Source organism: Lytechinus variegatus, chromosome 3 (genome assembly GCF_018143015.1).
Source record: "Lytechinus variegatus isolate NC3 chromosome 3, Lvar_3.0, whole genome shotgun sequence".
Classification (NCBI taxonomy): domain Eukaryota; kingdom Metazoa; phylum Echinodermata; class Echinoidea; order Temnopleuroida; family Toxopneustidae; genus Lytechinus; species Lytechinus variegatus.
In genome coordinates this window covers 75039110-75055004 of record NC_054742.1, presented here as the reverse complement: position 1 = coordinate 75055004, position 15895 = coordinate 75039110, and the positions used below count along the sequence as shown (strand labels likewise).

Here is a 15895-nt window from a genome sequence, read left to right as displayed (position 1 = left end):
TTGTGGAACACAATCAGTGATACTTGATTACCCTTGTATGTCCACATTTCATGAACGATAAGATTTGACAATTCAACAAATGACCCCAATATGGCCAAAGTTTGACCTTAACCTTAGTCATGTGACCTGAAACTCGTGCAAGATGTTCACTGATACTGATTACTCATATGGCGCCTGTAGTCTCGCTCTGCTATGCAGGCCAGACAAATATGGCAATTCCCGCTGCACAGTGAGGAATTAAACTTTGTTTTAAATTGTAATGAGATTTCATATTTCTTCAAATGAATTACAGTAGAAAGAGTGAGTGGATTATGTCATCAGTTCCCTCATTCACATACTGACCAGGATGCCCATGCAATTATCTTGTGGAAATGAGCGAAGTTTAAAACCTCAACTTTCTTATTCTACATCTCTTAAATATTTAGTGCTATGTTTGTTTGATATTTCACTTTCCATTTAAATCAACCTTGTCTTGGGGTGGACTTCCCCTTTTTTATATATATAGACAGAGAGCAAGGAAAGAAAAACAAAAACAAACATTTGTGCAACTACCACTTTGCTTGCAAATTTGAAATAACTAATAGGCAATATACAAAATAAATCAAACACATATAGATGGTTTACGCATTTATCTAATTGCACACAGGGTAATGTATGATTACAGGTTCATTATACATCAATTGAGGTGTCTCAACATTTTATATACATAATGCATATGAGCATCATGATATACATGTATCTTAAACCATATGTACAAGTCCATCTTTATAAAAGTAGAAAAATAAATATCTTCATAAATCTTACCCATACAAAAATTGCAGTAAATCAAATATTGAGTAATGAAAGCACAACTTAAAATGAAAATTATTACAAAACAAATAAAATTTCAGAATTGACTTCAATACATAAATTCATCAATATACAATTCAGAGCATCAAAGAAAGGTAAAGATAGCACGTTTATGTTTCCAAGTAAGGAAGATTCTTTGAAAACATAAAATTATTTTGGCATCGTGTCTGTCTGTCTTCTTTTGACAATTTATGCATTTCATAACACATGCACCACTAACTTTCTTTATGAGGGTGCTTTTGAATTAAAAGCTTTTCCTAATTTATAGCACAGGCAGTGAGTAAGAAATGAAACATCAAAGAAATGATGAATCCCAAGAACGGAAGATTTAGCAGTAGAACTATATACCAGGAAAACTGCAGTACTTAAAACATATTTTTTAATTCACTTATAAGAGAAAGGCTGATGTATTGTGGGATTCATGTGTAAGAGTCACAATAAGAACATAACTTACATGCATGCACAAAACACACAAATGGTAAACTCATTTAGATAAACCATTTTCACTGACTATTCGCATAAAAAATATTGCACAATGTGAGTGTGATGAACTCATTGCATGACTCTTTCATAAGACCTATAATTTAACATAAATACACCTGTAATGTGATAAAAAAAAAACATATATGAAAACGTTATAGGGAAATTGAGAAAAATAATGCTTTAATGAATATTTGTCAAAGAACAACAGTCATTTAATCCTATCTAGGCCGAGGGGGGGGGGGGCCTCAACAAATCGCGCGATATTTTCGCTGACTTTTTACTTTCAAGTCTTGTGCAACTTTTGAGACCAATTTTATTTCACCCGGGTACGTGGTTCCAAAATTACGCAACATTATGTAAGTGCATGTCAGACCGAAAATTGCTCAAAAACGTGATTTCGTGTACAAAGTCAATGCAAATTGTGTTTTCAACCAAAATTCATAAATGTATGATTATTTTTAGTTTTGTTAGTCTAAATCAAATGTATTCATTTTATGCTTTTTATGATCACAGGAGAGTCCCCAACAAATTTCATTGAAAAAACAATGAAAAACAAAAAGGTCAAAAAACAAAGAAATACATAAGAAATTGCAAAAAAACAATATAATACATAAGAAAATGATTTGATATCACAAATTTTTTCATATACACTTGCTACGGACACCACAAAGAGTTTCTATACCAAAAATTAGTACATTTGGAGCTTTATTTAGGGAGTTAGAGGAAAAAGTATGATTTTGCATACTAATTACGCATAAATTAGCATAATCACTTAATAGCGATTCGCATGAAATAAATTACTATACAATCTTGTAGATTATGTCCCAGGCAACCAGCGTTCCAATTTTCGCCGCGACCGTGCGGAGGCACCCCCCCCCCCCCCCGGCCATAGGAACTCCCCAAATACCCTGGCCTAGATAGGGTTAAATATTGATTTCAAGCATCACAAAAGAGCTGCTCTTCCATATGTTGTGTGATATCAATTCCACAAAATTTAATTTTCTCTCAAAAAAATTGAAAGTAATAATATTGATAATGGATATAATTTCAAAGGTGTAATATGACATATGTATGACAGTTCATTAGCAACACATGTATTCTTTTGGCATATACCGCTAACAAATTTTCATTTTCTGTCACGATCAACGAATGGCTTTTTCATACATATTGCCTAAGGATTTTTGTGCTATGCCAGGGACAGCCTTTTGTTCCAGACTTCCAGGCAAATCCAAACTATGGATATAATAAAGCAAACCTAAAATTTATATTGCACTACTATGACCTAATGAAACAAGGGGCATATGAACCAGAATTAGGTTTTAATGCCTTTATGTTCTAGAAATTTAAAACTGTTTCCTAACAAAATTTCATAGAAAACATTAGTTCAGCTATGAGATCTATATGGTTTGTTAAATCTCATTTGAAGCTTTGTTAAGTGGTCAGTAATGTTAACTGCACTGGAGTATCATCAAACATAATACTATTATAAAATCATATTTTACCCATTAGAATTGAAATATATATGGCATTTATCTGGCAGTCAGCATTTAACTTTCAATCTAGTGCCTTCTCCCGGTAGTGTTTTTATTTTAAATAAAAATAACCATTAGAGCTCTTCCTTCACATATTTAGCTCCTGACAAAGATTTTATCCTGAAATTTTCAGACCATTCTATGCTTGAGAAGGTGTTTTGTACAAACAAGACAAAACAGAGATATTCTGGAGTTTTAGGGGCACCAAATTAAATTTTGATGTAAAATTGGTAAATTTCTCACATTCATTAATATGATCTTGTAATGAAATGGAATGGAATACAAGGGGGGGGGGGGGAATTACCAAGACTAAAGATAGGCTTTAACCATTGTGTCAATGCATGGGTGTCTAAATAAATCACAGAGATGTTTTGCTCTTTTACAATAAAGTACACTTTTGTTTCCTCATGTCATAGTAGGGTAGCACATGAGCCTGTACTAAAGTCTCTAGACATGTTCAAGGTATGACCTTTACTAAAAAATCATTGGTAAGGCATGGAACATGGACAAAACTCTTTGAAATAACATTCATATTGCCATATGAAAGATAATTAGTATGCCAAGCCATTATATTGCCCTTAAAAATACATCTGATGTACTGTATAACAAAATATTTTGTGGTGGCGCTGTATTTACATAGAAGGCGTCTTTTAAGGCCACCTAAGTGAAGACAGGTGACCTTTATCCATAACTTGTTAAACACATATTCCTCTAAAATGGTAGACAATTTGCCACCAAAGACAGATGGCTGTCAAGACAATTTTAAGTGTATGGTAAGTGAATCAAAATGAAAATCACAAAATTATGCTCTCATAAATTTCTAGTCTTGCCTTAAACAAAATATTATGTTTATAAAATATATAGCGTACACAGTAGAATTGGAGTGACACATAGGCTTAGACCAGGACAAAATGAGCATTTCAGAAATACAATAAAGATTTCCCAAGCCTAAATATTTATCACTCTTTGTTAGACTTTGAGGAGACTCTGTGTTTATACCATCAAGACAAAAAATACTGAAATGAGCTTAACTTTGAGAAAAGCAATTGAGACCAAATCTTTCTTCAAGGTTACTTTATAGGGCAGCCTTTGCTTAACAAAAAAAAAAAAACAGAACTAATTATTTGAGAAGTGAATCAAGAGCTTGCGTAAATCTTAAGATGTCAATTAACCTTTTTAGGTTGAAGTCTTCTTTAATGCTTGCATAGAAAAAATCCGGAGCATCTGTTCTCATTTTGTAGAGTTGATTGAGGAGTTTCCCATCATATTCAGCCATCACCAGTTGCAAACTGAATAAAAAAAAACAAATGCAATTAAGGCATAGCCTAATGACATATTTTATTTCGTAATTCTCCTGGAGAAATTACAGGAGATCCCGCCCACGCATGCGCAGTCATTACGTTCGCAGCATTGATTTGGCAGTCATTTTCCGCCGTTTGGGTTAAGATAAAATTTGTTTTTTCTTCCCCTTCTTCGAGTAGGTTGCTGGAATTTATGCATTAGACCCCTTTTCTATAACAACCTCCTTCTGACATTGACATTGGGTTCCAGTTGGAGTACTTCCTGACAAAAATACGATTATGAATCGTGATCTCTTGAATGTGGATACCAGCCCGCCAGCAACTCTGTCGCAGCGGAGTGCGGTTCTCCACCGGGCCAGACACCGGCGAAGCCGTGCGCAGGACCCGTTCCGCGAGCCAGCAACCAGCTTCACATCAACAGTCTACGTCTTCGAATTTTTCGAATACAGTTTTAGACAAACTTCATGATAAAGGAGATATGATTAAATCTCTGGTTGGCTTTTCGGGCATAGGTTTCCAATGTGGCACTATTGAAAGCCAAGCCCAATAAAATTGTCAAAAAACATACAGATAAAGGAGATATGATTAAATCTCTGGTTGGCTTTTCGGGCATAGGTTTCCAATGTGGCACTATTGAAAGCCAAGCCCAATAAAATTGTCAAAAAACATACAGATAAAGGAGATACTAAATCTCTGTTGGGCTCTTCGGGCATAGGAACCGATATGACACCATAAAAAACCAAGCCCAAAATGAATAAACCTTCCCCCTCAACTTCAAACTCTCGAGTTTGAGGAGAGACTTAGAATTAAAGGGAATTCAACCCAAATAAAAACTTGTTTTTGTAAGGAAAAGAAAAATGAGACAAGGTGATAGGTGAAAGTTTGAACAATATTGGACAAACAAAAAAGAAAGTTATGAATTATTAAAAGTTGTAAAAGTTGTACCCATGGAGACTTCAAATTGACCGCATATGTGATGTCATAGTGATGTAAGGCAAGGACTACTCTTCCATGGACTCCAATACACATTATGGCTAAATGTCATTTTTCTCAAAAGTTTTATTTCAAATGATATTTCTCTTTCATGAGGACATAAACCAATATACTAACTGGGTTATATTTAGATTACTGCCCAAGGGAATTGGTACTTAGGAGAAAACCACAAATCCCTGATAATAAAGTACATGGCTTATGGGAAAGTTGTCAATAGGCGGTTTCAAACCGCCTCGATCACAAGAATTCCCGTTAAATTACGAGAACTTTTTAAGGCTAAAAAATACCCGTTAATTATTCCTGCATTCACACCGCCCCGAAACACATCCTTCGGAATAAGTTCCCGAAGTTACGAGCATGCGCAGTGAGGTCTGATAAGCAGGCAAGGCGGGAGATTCAAAATCTCTAGCCCAGCAGCCACCCACGCCGCCGCGCCCAACGACACGCTGGGATAAAAGTTCCCGTAATTTGCTTTCACATCGCCAAAATACCTGCGACCTTGGAAAAATCCCCACGAAAGTTCTCGTAATTTCGCCAAGTACCTACTATTTAGCGGGTATTTTCTTTCGGGGAGATTACGCGTAGTTTGCTTTCACATTACCAAAATACCTGGTATTTTCTGATCGGGGTAAATTTCCCGATCAGAGAATACCTGGAACTGGCGAACTTCGAGGCGGTCTGAAACCACCTATTGCCCCTTGTCATAATTTACTTACCCAGTTGCCAATTTGAAATCTGCATAGTTAGTGATCTCAATTTTAAAGCAGCTCTAACTTTCTTATTGCTTGTCCGATTTCTTTCAAACTTTCATCATTCTGTTTAATTTATGTTCTCCTTCCCAACAAAACATTTTATGACCTAGGCTGGATTCCTCTTTAAAATTAGAATCTCTTTTGACTAAAGCACTGGAGAACCAGGCTTTTCAGAACCAGTCAGGTAGCCAGTTACTCCCCAGGCATAGGTCAGCCATTATCAAGATAATTAATATTCCTTCTGAGGCTGAGTCTTTTTTACAATGATAGTAGGCCTAATTATGGTTATGTTGTGTTCACACCTGGTTGTGACTTGGTATAATTTTGGTATCAAATATGCCTCCTGAGCTTTGAAATCTCCTGTACTTTCTCCAGAAGAATTACGAAATAAAATAGAAAGATTAAATGAGAACAAAGTTTGAAATTTAATATCATTTTATGAGTAATTTGGAGGGAGAGATTACAGACCCCCACTCCCTCCCATTACTCAAGGGTGAAATTAGTTCTAACTTGTTCTCATCTTAGTTTAATCTTTCTTGCTGTTTTATCAGGAGTCATATTTGATGCTTTGAATGATGACTGTGTATGTGCGGGCGGGATCTCCTGTAATCTCTCCCTCCGAATTACTCATAAAATAAATATTAAATTTCAAACTTTGTTCTCATTTAATCTCTTTATTAGATATCAAATACATAACTGAACAATGTGATATATCTACGTACTTATATGCACACCTAAAATACAACCTATAACACTGCATTGATGAACATTTAATTTGGCTCCCAATCAAGTCGCATCTAATGTTTACTTCTAAGTTATTAGTGTCTCAAATTATTAGTGGCTCCAAAATATCTTATTGAATGTTTAGTGAAGTATGTACCATCTTGCATTCTTAGATTGGCTCAGAAGGATCATTTGCATTGTCCTAGTGTTCAAGTTTATTTTAACCAATCAAACAAGATACATATTACACAGTATAACAAAAGTAAGAAGACATGATGGAACCCATACAGAATGATCCATGGTCATACTATCCCTTCACATGTAAAGAACTCTTTACACCAAAGTTTAAATCCACCTTGAAAACATATTTATTCAAAAAGAATTGTGAATGAGTTAGTGCCATGACTGTCAACAATGCTCTCCCTTTTTCTTGCTTTTTCTGTCTTCTTCAAAAGCACATAGGAACACATTTGGCAGTGATATGCACTACATGTATATAAGCACATATGAGTATTGTTATTATTATCAATGTGGTGGTAGTAGTATAAGTAGCAGCTGCAGAATTGGCAGCTGTATTTGTTGTTGTTACAGTAGTAGCTATTGTTGTATACCAGTGACCACTACACCAGGGTTTCCTCCTACTCTTATTCAAATAGTGCAAAGGGTTCTTAACATGGTCTAAGTTCATTGACCCTAAAATTTCCTAAATGACCTTGATCATGAGATCTGAAACTAAGGCAGAGTGTTCAGTAATACTTGTCTAACCTTATTTCCAAGTTTCATGAACTAGGTCTGTATATTTTCTAAGTTATGCCGTCACTTCAAAAACTTCACCTTCAGTTAAGATTTGATGATGTTGAAGCTACGGGGGAGGGGGGGGGGAGCAATAGGCATCCCATCTCACTTATCTGAACCGTACTTGGTGGCAGGCGAATGCAAAAATTTGTGGGCTTTGTTTTCTGTGCAAGTGAAATTAAATGGACTTATCCCAGTTGATAGTAAATTAAATATTGCTCACAGTTGCCTAAGTGGCAACCAAGCTACATCTAAGGCCTAAGGCATGGTCACACCGCCTGAGCGTTGTTGGATCGGTCATGGAGCGGTAGGAAAAGAGGGCCAAATTTTGCTCTCAAAATCAGGGAAAAAAATATTTAAAAAAACAAAAAAACATTAACAATCGAAATCGAAAATGGTGAACATTAGCGAGCGGTGATGATTTTTTCTCTCCGCTCCATGACCGATCCAACAACGCTCGGGCGGAGTGACCATGCCTTTACTTCAAAACCCATCTAGAACACAAATCATCCCAAAATACATACTTGACAACTTTTCCAGGTCATGTGCATGGCTTGTAGGGCTGTCTACTAGACTACAGAATTAGGGCTCATTAGGGCCGGTGTTTTTTTTAATTCAAAATACAGTATTTGTTATCTAAATGGCATAAAAATGACATATTTCATTATACAGTGCATATCAAAAAAAATTTACACTTAGAAAAATTCCTGTAAAATTAAACATTGGTAATATCCTGAAGATTTTTCCACATTTTAACATTGGTACAGATCAATTTTAGCAAATGACGATATAACTTTTTGCTCTAATTCACTAAATAAAGCTCCTAGAATGCCAATATTGGGTAAAAGTATTCTTTGTAGCATTCTTAACATCGCAATTGGAAAAACTTCGGTTTGGAAATCAATGTATTTTATTGTTTTATGAATTTCTTATGTATTCCTTTGTTTTTCTTTGTTTTTTCTCCAGATTTATTGCACAACCTTTTTTTTTAGCATAATCATGCTAAAATCAATTGATTTCAGCTGTTTAAAGTAAAATAATCATATCTTTATGAATAATATAAGATGAGAAAACTCAATCTGCATTGACTTTGTACACAAAATCACGTTTTGGAACAATTATTGGTCTGACATGTACTTACGAAATGTTGCGTAATTTTGGAACTGTGTACCCGGGCATTGCAAATTTGGTCTCAAAAAATGCGTGAGACTTAAAAGTATAAACTCTGTGAGTGGCTTGGTCAAAAAATTTCACGCGGCGGAATGATCGCAGAAAATGTTGAGGGGGGTTTGATTCAACCCCCCCCCCCAGCCTGTTTAGGGTTAAAATCAGTAGGCTTCCTTGGATCCATGCTAGTATCATTTACACCAAATTATATGAGCCTAGGTTAAGTTAAACTAAAGGATACCATAATACGTCTCGTCTAGGACAGGCATATAAAAACAATAATCATTTACCAAAAACACCATCCATATGATAACAAAATCTTCATGTTCAGTGACCCTTAAAGGTCAAGTCCACCTCAGAAAAATGTTGATTTGAATCAATAGAGAAAAATCAGACAAGCACAATGCTGAAAATTTCATCAAAATCGAATGTAAAATAAGAAAGTGATGATATTTCAAAGTTTCGCTTATTTTTCACAAAATAGTTATATGAACGAGTGACTTACATCCAAATGAGAGAGTCGATGATGTCACTCACTATTTCTTTTGTTTTTTATTGTTTGAATTATACAATATTTACGAATTTGACAATTAGGACCTCCTTGCCTGAACCACAAAATATTAAAATAATGGAATTCCACCTGTTCAGGGAAAAATGAAAATGATGAGAAAATACAAATATTTCATATTTCATATAATAAAATACAAAAGAAACAGTGAGTGAGTGATGTCATCAGTTCCCTCATTTGCATACCGACCAAGATGTGCATTTAAATATTTTGTGAAATGAAGCAAAACTTTAAATGTCTTAACTTTCTTATTTTACATCCGATTTTGATGAAATTTTCAGCGTTGTGCTGTTGAATTTTTCTCTTTTTATTTAAATCAAGTTTTTGTTGGGGTGTACTTGTCCTTTAATGACCTCTGGTCTTGATTATGTGACCTAAAATTCAAGCAAATGTTCAAGGAAACTCAATGACTCTTACGTCTACATTTCATGAACTAGGGGGGTGTTTCACAAAGATTTAAGTATGACTTAGGTCGCACTTAAATGTCGACGCGTACATGATATGCAACGCGCAATCTTATTGATCAATACGCAGTAGTGCGCGTACTCTTGGAATGATCTGACCAATGCTGTTATGCCTTTAATACTGCGCGCAACTAGAAATTTAAGGGCGACTCTAAGTCATACTTACATCTTTGTGAAACACCCCCTAGATCTCTTAACTATCAAAGTTTTGCCATTTCAACATATATCACCAACATGCAGAAGTATTAGTAGCAGTAAAAGTAGTAGTAGTAGTCATAGTTGTAGTATTAGTAGCAGAAGCAGCATTAGCAGAAGCAGTAGTAGTAGTAGGCATAGTTGTAGTATAAGTAGTAATAGTAGCAGCAGCAGCATTAGCAGAAGTAGTAGTAGTAGTAGTAATAATAGTAGGCATAGCTGTAGTATTAGTATACAAATGATGCATGGGTTAGAGTGGGTCAGTAGGAACTGTGTGCACAAGGTAACTTTGGCATGGTTTAACCCACGAGGCGCAGCCGAGTGGGTTTAGACCATAATGCCAAAGTTACCGCGTGCACACAGTTCCACTGACCCACGAAAGAAACCCATGCATCATCTGTTTTATAGAATGGAAAAAATTTATTGAATAAAGTACAAAAATTAATGATTTAATGGATGCATGATAATTTCATGCGTCCGGTAAATTCAATTTACCGGACGCATGAAAAAATTTACCGGACGCATGATTTTTTTTACCGGACGCATGATTTATTTACCGGATGCATGAAAATTCCAATATGTAATGCAGACACTTTGATAACCCTGGACAACATAAATATGGGCTTAACTGGATAATATGTTGGCACAAAGGCATTGTTACACCCAAAATACCAAATGCAGCTTTGCATTGACAAGATCTTGAGGCAGCCTCCGACCTCCAATAGCTGTGTGTGTAATGTATGCCCGGCCCGCGCAAGGGGCCAGCGCTTGCAGCTGCCTGGGTCTGCAGTGCAGTGGAGATTTGGCTGTGCCTGTGCACAGCCAGCCCAGGGCAGTAGATCTAACATTAGATCGTATGTCTGGACTTCTCAACTAACAAGTATGCGGGCAGTTTTAATCCCAATGACAATTACGGTACCGTATTTGTACTTACAGATCATTTTGCATCCTTTATTTGATTCATCCTGCCTTGATCGAAAATTCAAAATTTTGACGTAAACAAGCATAACAGTACATGCGCGATGACATCACAATGACCTTTTCGGGCGATAGCTTGTTTACAGTGGATATAGTTTTGATTATCGGGATATCGTTCGTGCAGCCCAGTAAAAATTCTTGCATAGCTCTCAACCAATCAGATTGCAGGGATTTTCTCATCCATTCTATAATAGTAGTAGTAGCAGCAGCAGCATTAGCAGAAGTAGTAGTAGCAGCAGTAGTAGTAGTAGTAGTAGTAGTAGTAGTAGTAGTAGTAGTAGTAGTAGTAGTAGTAGTAGTAGGCATAGCTGTAGTATTAGTAGTAGTAGTAGCAGCAGCAGCATTAGCAGAAGTAGTAGTAGTAGTAGGCATAGTTGCAGTAATAGTAGTGGAATACTTACTGGTCCAATTCATTTTCTGCCAGCCAATCCTGCACTCGAGCTGCAGACCAATTCATGCTTTCCATTTTTAGTGATATTCCTGCACTATCAAGAGGAAATGATATACTAACACCAGCCAAATCCCCCTCATCAGTATCTAAGATTCAAAACACAGATGTTTATTTAAGGTGATGGTAAAATCACAAAGGGGCACCAAGGTGAAAATAACTGTTAATGGTGTCACACATTTAATACAAAATAGCTTCAATTACAATAATTTGTATGAAAAAGCTAAATAGCATACCAAATAATCCTGGTAAAAGAGGAGATTACTCGGTAAATTCCAGAATAGGCAATGCATAGTTTCAGCAGATAGACTTGTTTTTTTCTATTTACAAGATAATGAATGTTAAACAAGTTCATTAATTTCAATTGTTGATTGAAGCACCCTGATGTGCTCCCTACTTGTCCATGCAAGGAAAGGAATGGGGGGACACAGGTAGAAACATCCAATTATTTTGTAAACAATAAAATCAGCTAAGATTTTTTTTTTATTATACTAGAACAGCATGGAATAAATCTGTTTTATTATACTAGACCAGCATGGAATAAATCTGTTTTATGATACTAGACAAGCATGGAATAAATCTGTTTTATTATACTAGACCAGCATGGAATAAATCTGTTTTATTATACTAGACAAGCATGGAATAAATCTGTTTTATTATACTAGACAAGCATGGAATAAATCTGTTTAATTATACTAGACCAGCATGGAATAAATCTGTTTTATTATACTAGACCAGCATGGAATAAATCTGTTTTATTATACTAGACCAGCATGGAATAAATCTGTTTTATTATACTAGACCAGCATGGAATAAATCTGTTTTATTATACTAGACCAGCATGGAATAAATCTGTTTTATTATACTAGACCAGCATGGAATAAATCTGTTTTATTATACTAGACCAGCATGGAATAAATCTGTTTTATTATACTAGACCAGCATGGAATAAATCTGTTTTATTATACTAGACCAGCATGGAATAAATCTGTTTTATTATACTAGACCAGCATGGAAAAAATCTGTTTTATTATACTAGACCAGCATGGAATAAATGTCTGAGGAAGGGGACTGGAAAGTGCTAATGAGAATGTCTCTCTCTTTTGAAGGCGAGATGGAAAGGAAGGAATTAAATAAAGTCAATGGAAAACAGCATACCATCATTGTAGGTGAGCTTGGCTTCATGAGCATGCATTTGAACTTCCCTGAGTAGCTTGCTCATTTCTTCTTCTATGACCAATCTCCCGGAGAAATCCATATAGAACTTTGCACCAATGATAAGGCCCAACCATCCATCAGGTCGATAGTACTTCTCCATCATGATGGGAATGATACGTTTTCGCTTTTGAAATGCATATTCAGCTTCTGTAATCAAATCAATCAAACATCGTGATTTAAATAAACCCCTCAAATATAATCCTGTAACCCACATTTGAGGGAAATGTTTTCTTTATACATGTAAAAGAACTATGAAAAGTGCAACTGGTATCATTAGAAAAAGACACTGATGTGATTACAAAATCTAGCTGGATTGATGTAGTGCTTTATAACTGTGGATACAAAGCGCATATAATAAACCCAGCTGTTTACAAAATATGAGATTTAAACATGTTCTGAGCTAAATATGTTGTACACAGGCATAAATGAGGGTTGGGGATGGAGATATACCCCCACTTTTCAGAAGGGGGGGGGATGGCATGTACAATCATCCCCCCACTTTTCAAGAAAAAATATTGTTCTTAATCATCAAATAATTTATACTACTCTTAATGTATGGATTCATCTTTCAAAGCAGTCAAAGTGCTTAAATTAGCCTAATTTTGCATTCTAATAATGCAAAGAGAAAACCTTGCACAGTTGCTTCCACGCTCAATCTATTCTTTTATCCAATAATTACACTCATGGAAGACGATTTTGGTCATCACGTCTTCCAACTTCTGAAAATTTACTCGCTTGCATTTGGATATTAAGTTTAGTTCAATAGTTTATATTACAACAAATCAATTGTTACAATATAGCCTTCGAAAAAAAAAATTGTGAGGACTTTAACTGAAAGAAAAAAGCACTATGTACATGGTTATATACCCCCCCTGTATACATAGCCTTTGATATGGAGTGCCCCCTAAATTTTGAGGTAAATTACTGCTATCATCCCTCAACTGCTCGGACCGGATTTATGCCAGTGATGTTGTACATGTATTAATATTTTGTTTATCCAATATGACCCTTTGAGCAGGGGGGGGGGCAGTTTAATGTATTGCTGTACACATGCATGACCAAATTAAATCCAAATACCCCTAAATGAGTTTTTCTCTGTGTGCAAATAACCCCTACACAAGTTTTTCGCGGGCTTCATTTACACATTTGGGCCCCTAAATAAGTTGTCGCCAGAATATGACCCCTAAAAAAGTTTTGTCTCGGGCCTGAACACTTTTCAGGAATGAGGAGGAAAAAGCTTGGGGGATAAAACATACCCTAAACATGTTTTGCTAGTCTTTAAAAAAAAAGCTTTTGAAAAAAAAAACCTAAATACATTTGACCCAGCGATTGAACATTGACCAGTCTTTTTTTCAAATCGGTTTTTTATACCCTTGATGAGTGCAAGCATAGCTTCCCCTGGGCCTTTAAGACCATGCCTGGAAATCATTTAAATGCCTTCATCTGATTCATAAATTTGCTTTGAAATTAGCTTTTATTTGATACCAATCATGACATGTTCATTCCAGACAAGGCAAAAGCGATTTTGTGTCTCGCCCACTTATAAAAATAACCAGAAATATTGTGATTTTCGAGGGCACGCAACAGAATTGTATCGAAACTTCATTGTGAAATGACTGGGATGGAACATAACACTTGTCATAGGAGTCTTGCATGTAAACTTTAACGTTGACCTGAAAATGACCTTTGACCTTACCATGTGACCTCCGACTGCAGCATAAGATGCAGGTCCCCCAAGAATTAAACAGGTTTTGCATGAAATTATTGACATTGACCAGGTTGGATATATAAAAGACAGAAATATAGGAGAGGCAATAAGTTAATAGACTACATGATTTTCTATATGAAACAAAATTCTGGGTTATTTAATGGCAATAGACTTTGAAAGGCATTCGACTCTGTGTCCCATTTATTTTTACAAAATGTTTTACATCATTTTGGTTTTGGAGTATCTTGGTGTAGGTGAATTAAACATTATATAATAAAGCCTCAAGCTGTGTTTTTAATGGAGGCATATCTACAGGGTACTTCTGCAGTGAAAAAGGTGTAAGGCAGGGGGACCTCCTCTCTCCCTATTTATTTATTTTATGTATCGAAGTCCTGGCTCATTTGATTTCTAAATACTCCACCATACATGGAATTAACTTTGGTGATGCAGAGGTTAAATAAATACTTCATGCAGACAACATGACTCTTTTTGCAAAAGATCCATTATCACTAGATAAAATAGAAAAAAAATCTTTGAAATTTTGAAAAAAATATCAGGTTTGAAAATGAACAAAGACAAAAATTTCATACAGCTGTTACGCATCTCAGAAGAAAAAGTTACAATACCTTTTTGGTAAAGTAGTAGAAGACATTCAAATATTAGGTATAACTTTTCGAGGTACAGGAAAAGAATTAATTATAAAGAGATCTTAAGTAAGATGTGCCGATACGTTTGGTATCAAGAGTCTTCAGCGTCGCATCAGACAGCAATGCATCTGTGCCTGCTGATTGGATCTCCCAAACGACCCAACAGGAAAAGAATTGCGGGAAACTGCAGAAAATGGTTTGTATGAGATGAAAAAGTGTTCTCAAGATACCACTTGAGCACCCTGACCGAACACAACACCTTGTCCTCCAGAATATAGGAAAATCTGAGAGATGGCTTAAAGGGACCGCAACAGAGCCAGTAGAAATTGTGTTATTATTGGCTATGACTTTTGACCTTACCATGTGACCTCCAACTGCAGCATAACATGGAGGTCTCCTAAGTACATCTTCAACCCAAGTTTGGTTGATAATGGCTTATTTTTGCAAAGTTATGTGTCATATTGTTTATAACGGACGGACATTTGGATCCCTTAGTCTCGCCTTCACCACTAGTGGGCGAGACAAACAAACCAAACCTCAAGCACCGAAGTAATAAAGGACAGCAATGATTTTGGTACAAAGGAAAAGCAATAAATATGCAAAACAAATGTATTTTGGAAGTGTAATTGGCTCTTTCAAGCAAAAACATCCTTTACTCTGTGAGATTTTAAGAGATCTATTTTAAGTCACATTAAAAGTTTGTTGAATAGGTGGAAACAGACAGATCTTATTTAAATGGGCAAAATACGATTGTTGAAAACATTTGCACTATCTAAAATAAGTTTGATATAGTCACTGACCCTGGTATCATCATGAGTTCTTAATGATATTGAGATGTTAATGTTTGAATTTCAATTGAACAGGAGAGACAAAATAAAATGGAATGTTATGTGTATGGATTGCGACAGAGGGGGGCTTAAAATGATAGATTTTCATTTATTTGTATGAGCGCAAAGGATGTGTGGCTAATGAGGCATACCGCCCTTTCACACAGTAAAAAAATTTGTAATTTGAATGATGATTCCAGTTCAAAATAAGGCTAATGACAAATTTTTAGCATGTGTGAAACCAAAC

General features: G+C 35.7%; 1 protein-coding gene across 2 annotated transcripts in view; it reads right to left on the bottom strand.

Annotated features, from left to right (window-relative positions):
- Positions 1-2093: 2093 nt before the first annotated feature.
- The window catches only part of LOC121411931, a 69623-nt gene continuing 55821 nt past the window's right edge, over positions 2094-15895 (bottom strand). For both annotated transcript variants that reach the window (XM_041604841.1, XM_041604840.1), the window contains exons 10-12: positions 12407-12613; positions 11202-11337; positions 2094-4153 (exon numbers count right to left, since the gene is read on the bottom strand). In XM_041604841.1, coding sequence (XP_041460775.1) covers positions 3985-4153; positions 11202-11337; positions 12407-12613 — 512 coding nt within the window. In that variant the 3' untranslated portion in view covers positions 2094-3984. The remainder of the gene's footprint in view (positions 4154-11201; positions 11338-12406; positions 12614-15895) is intronic.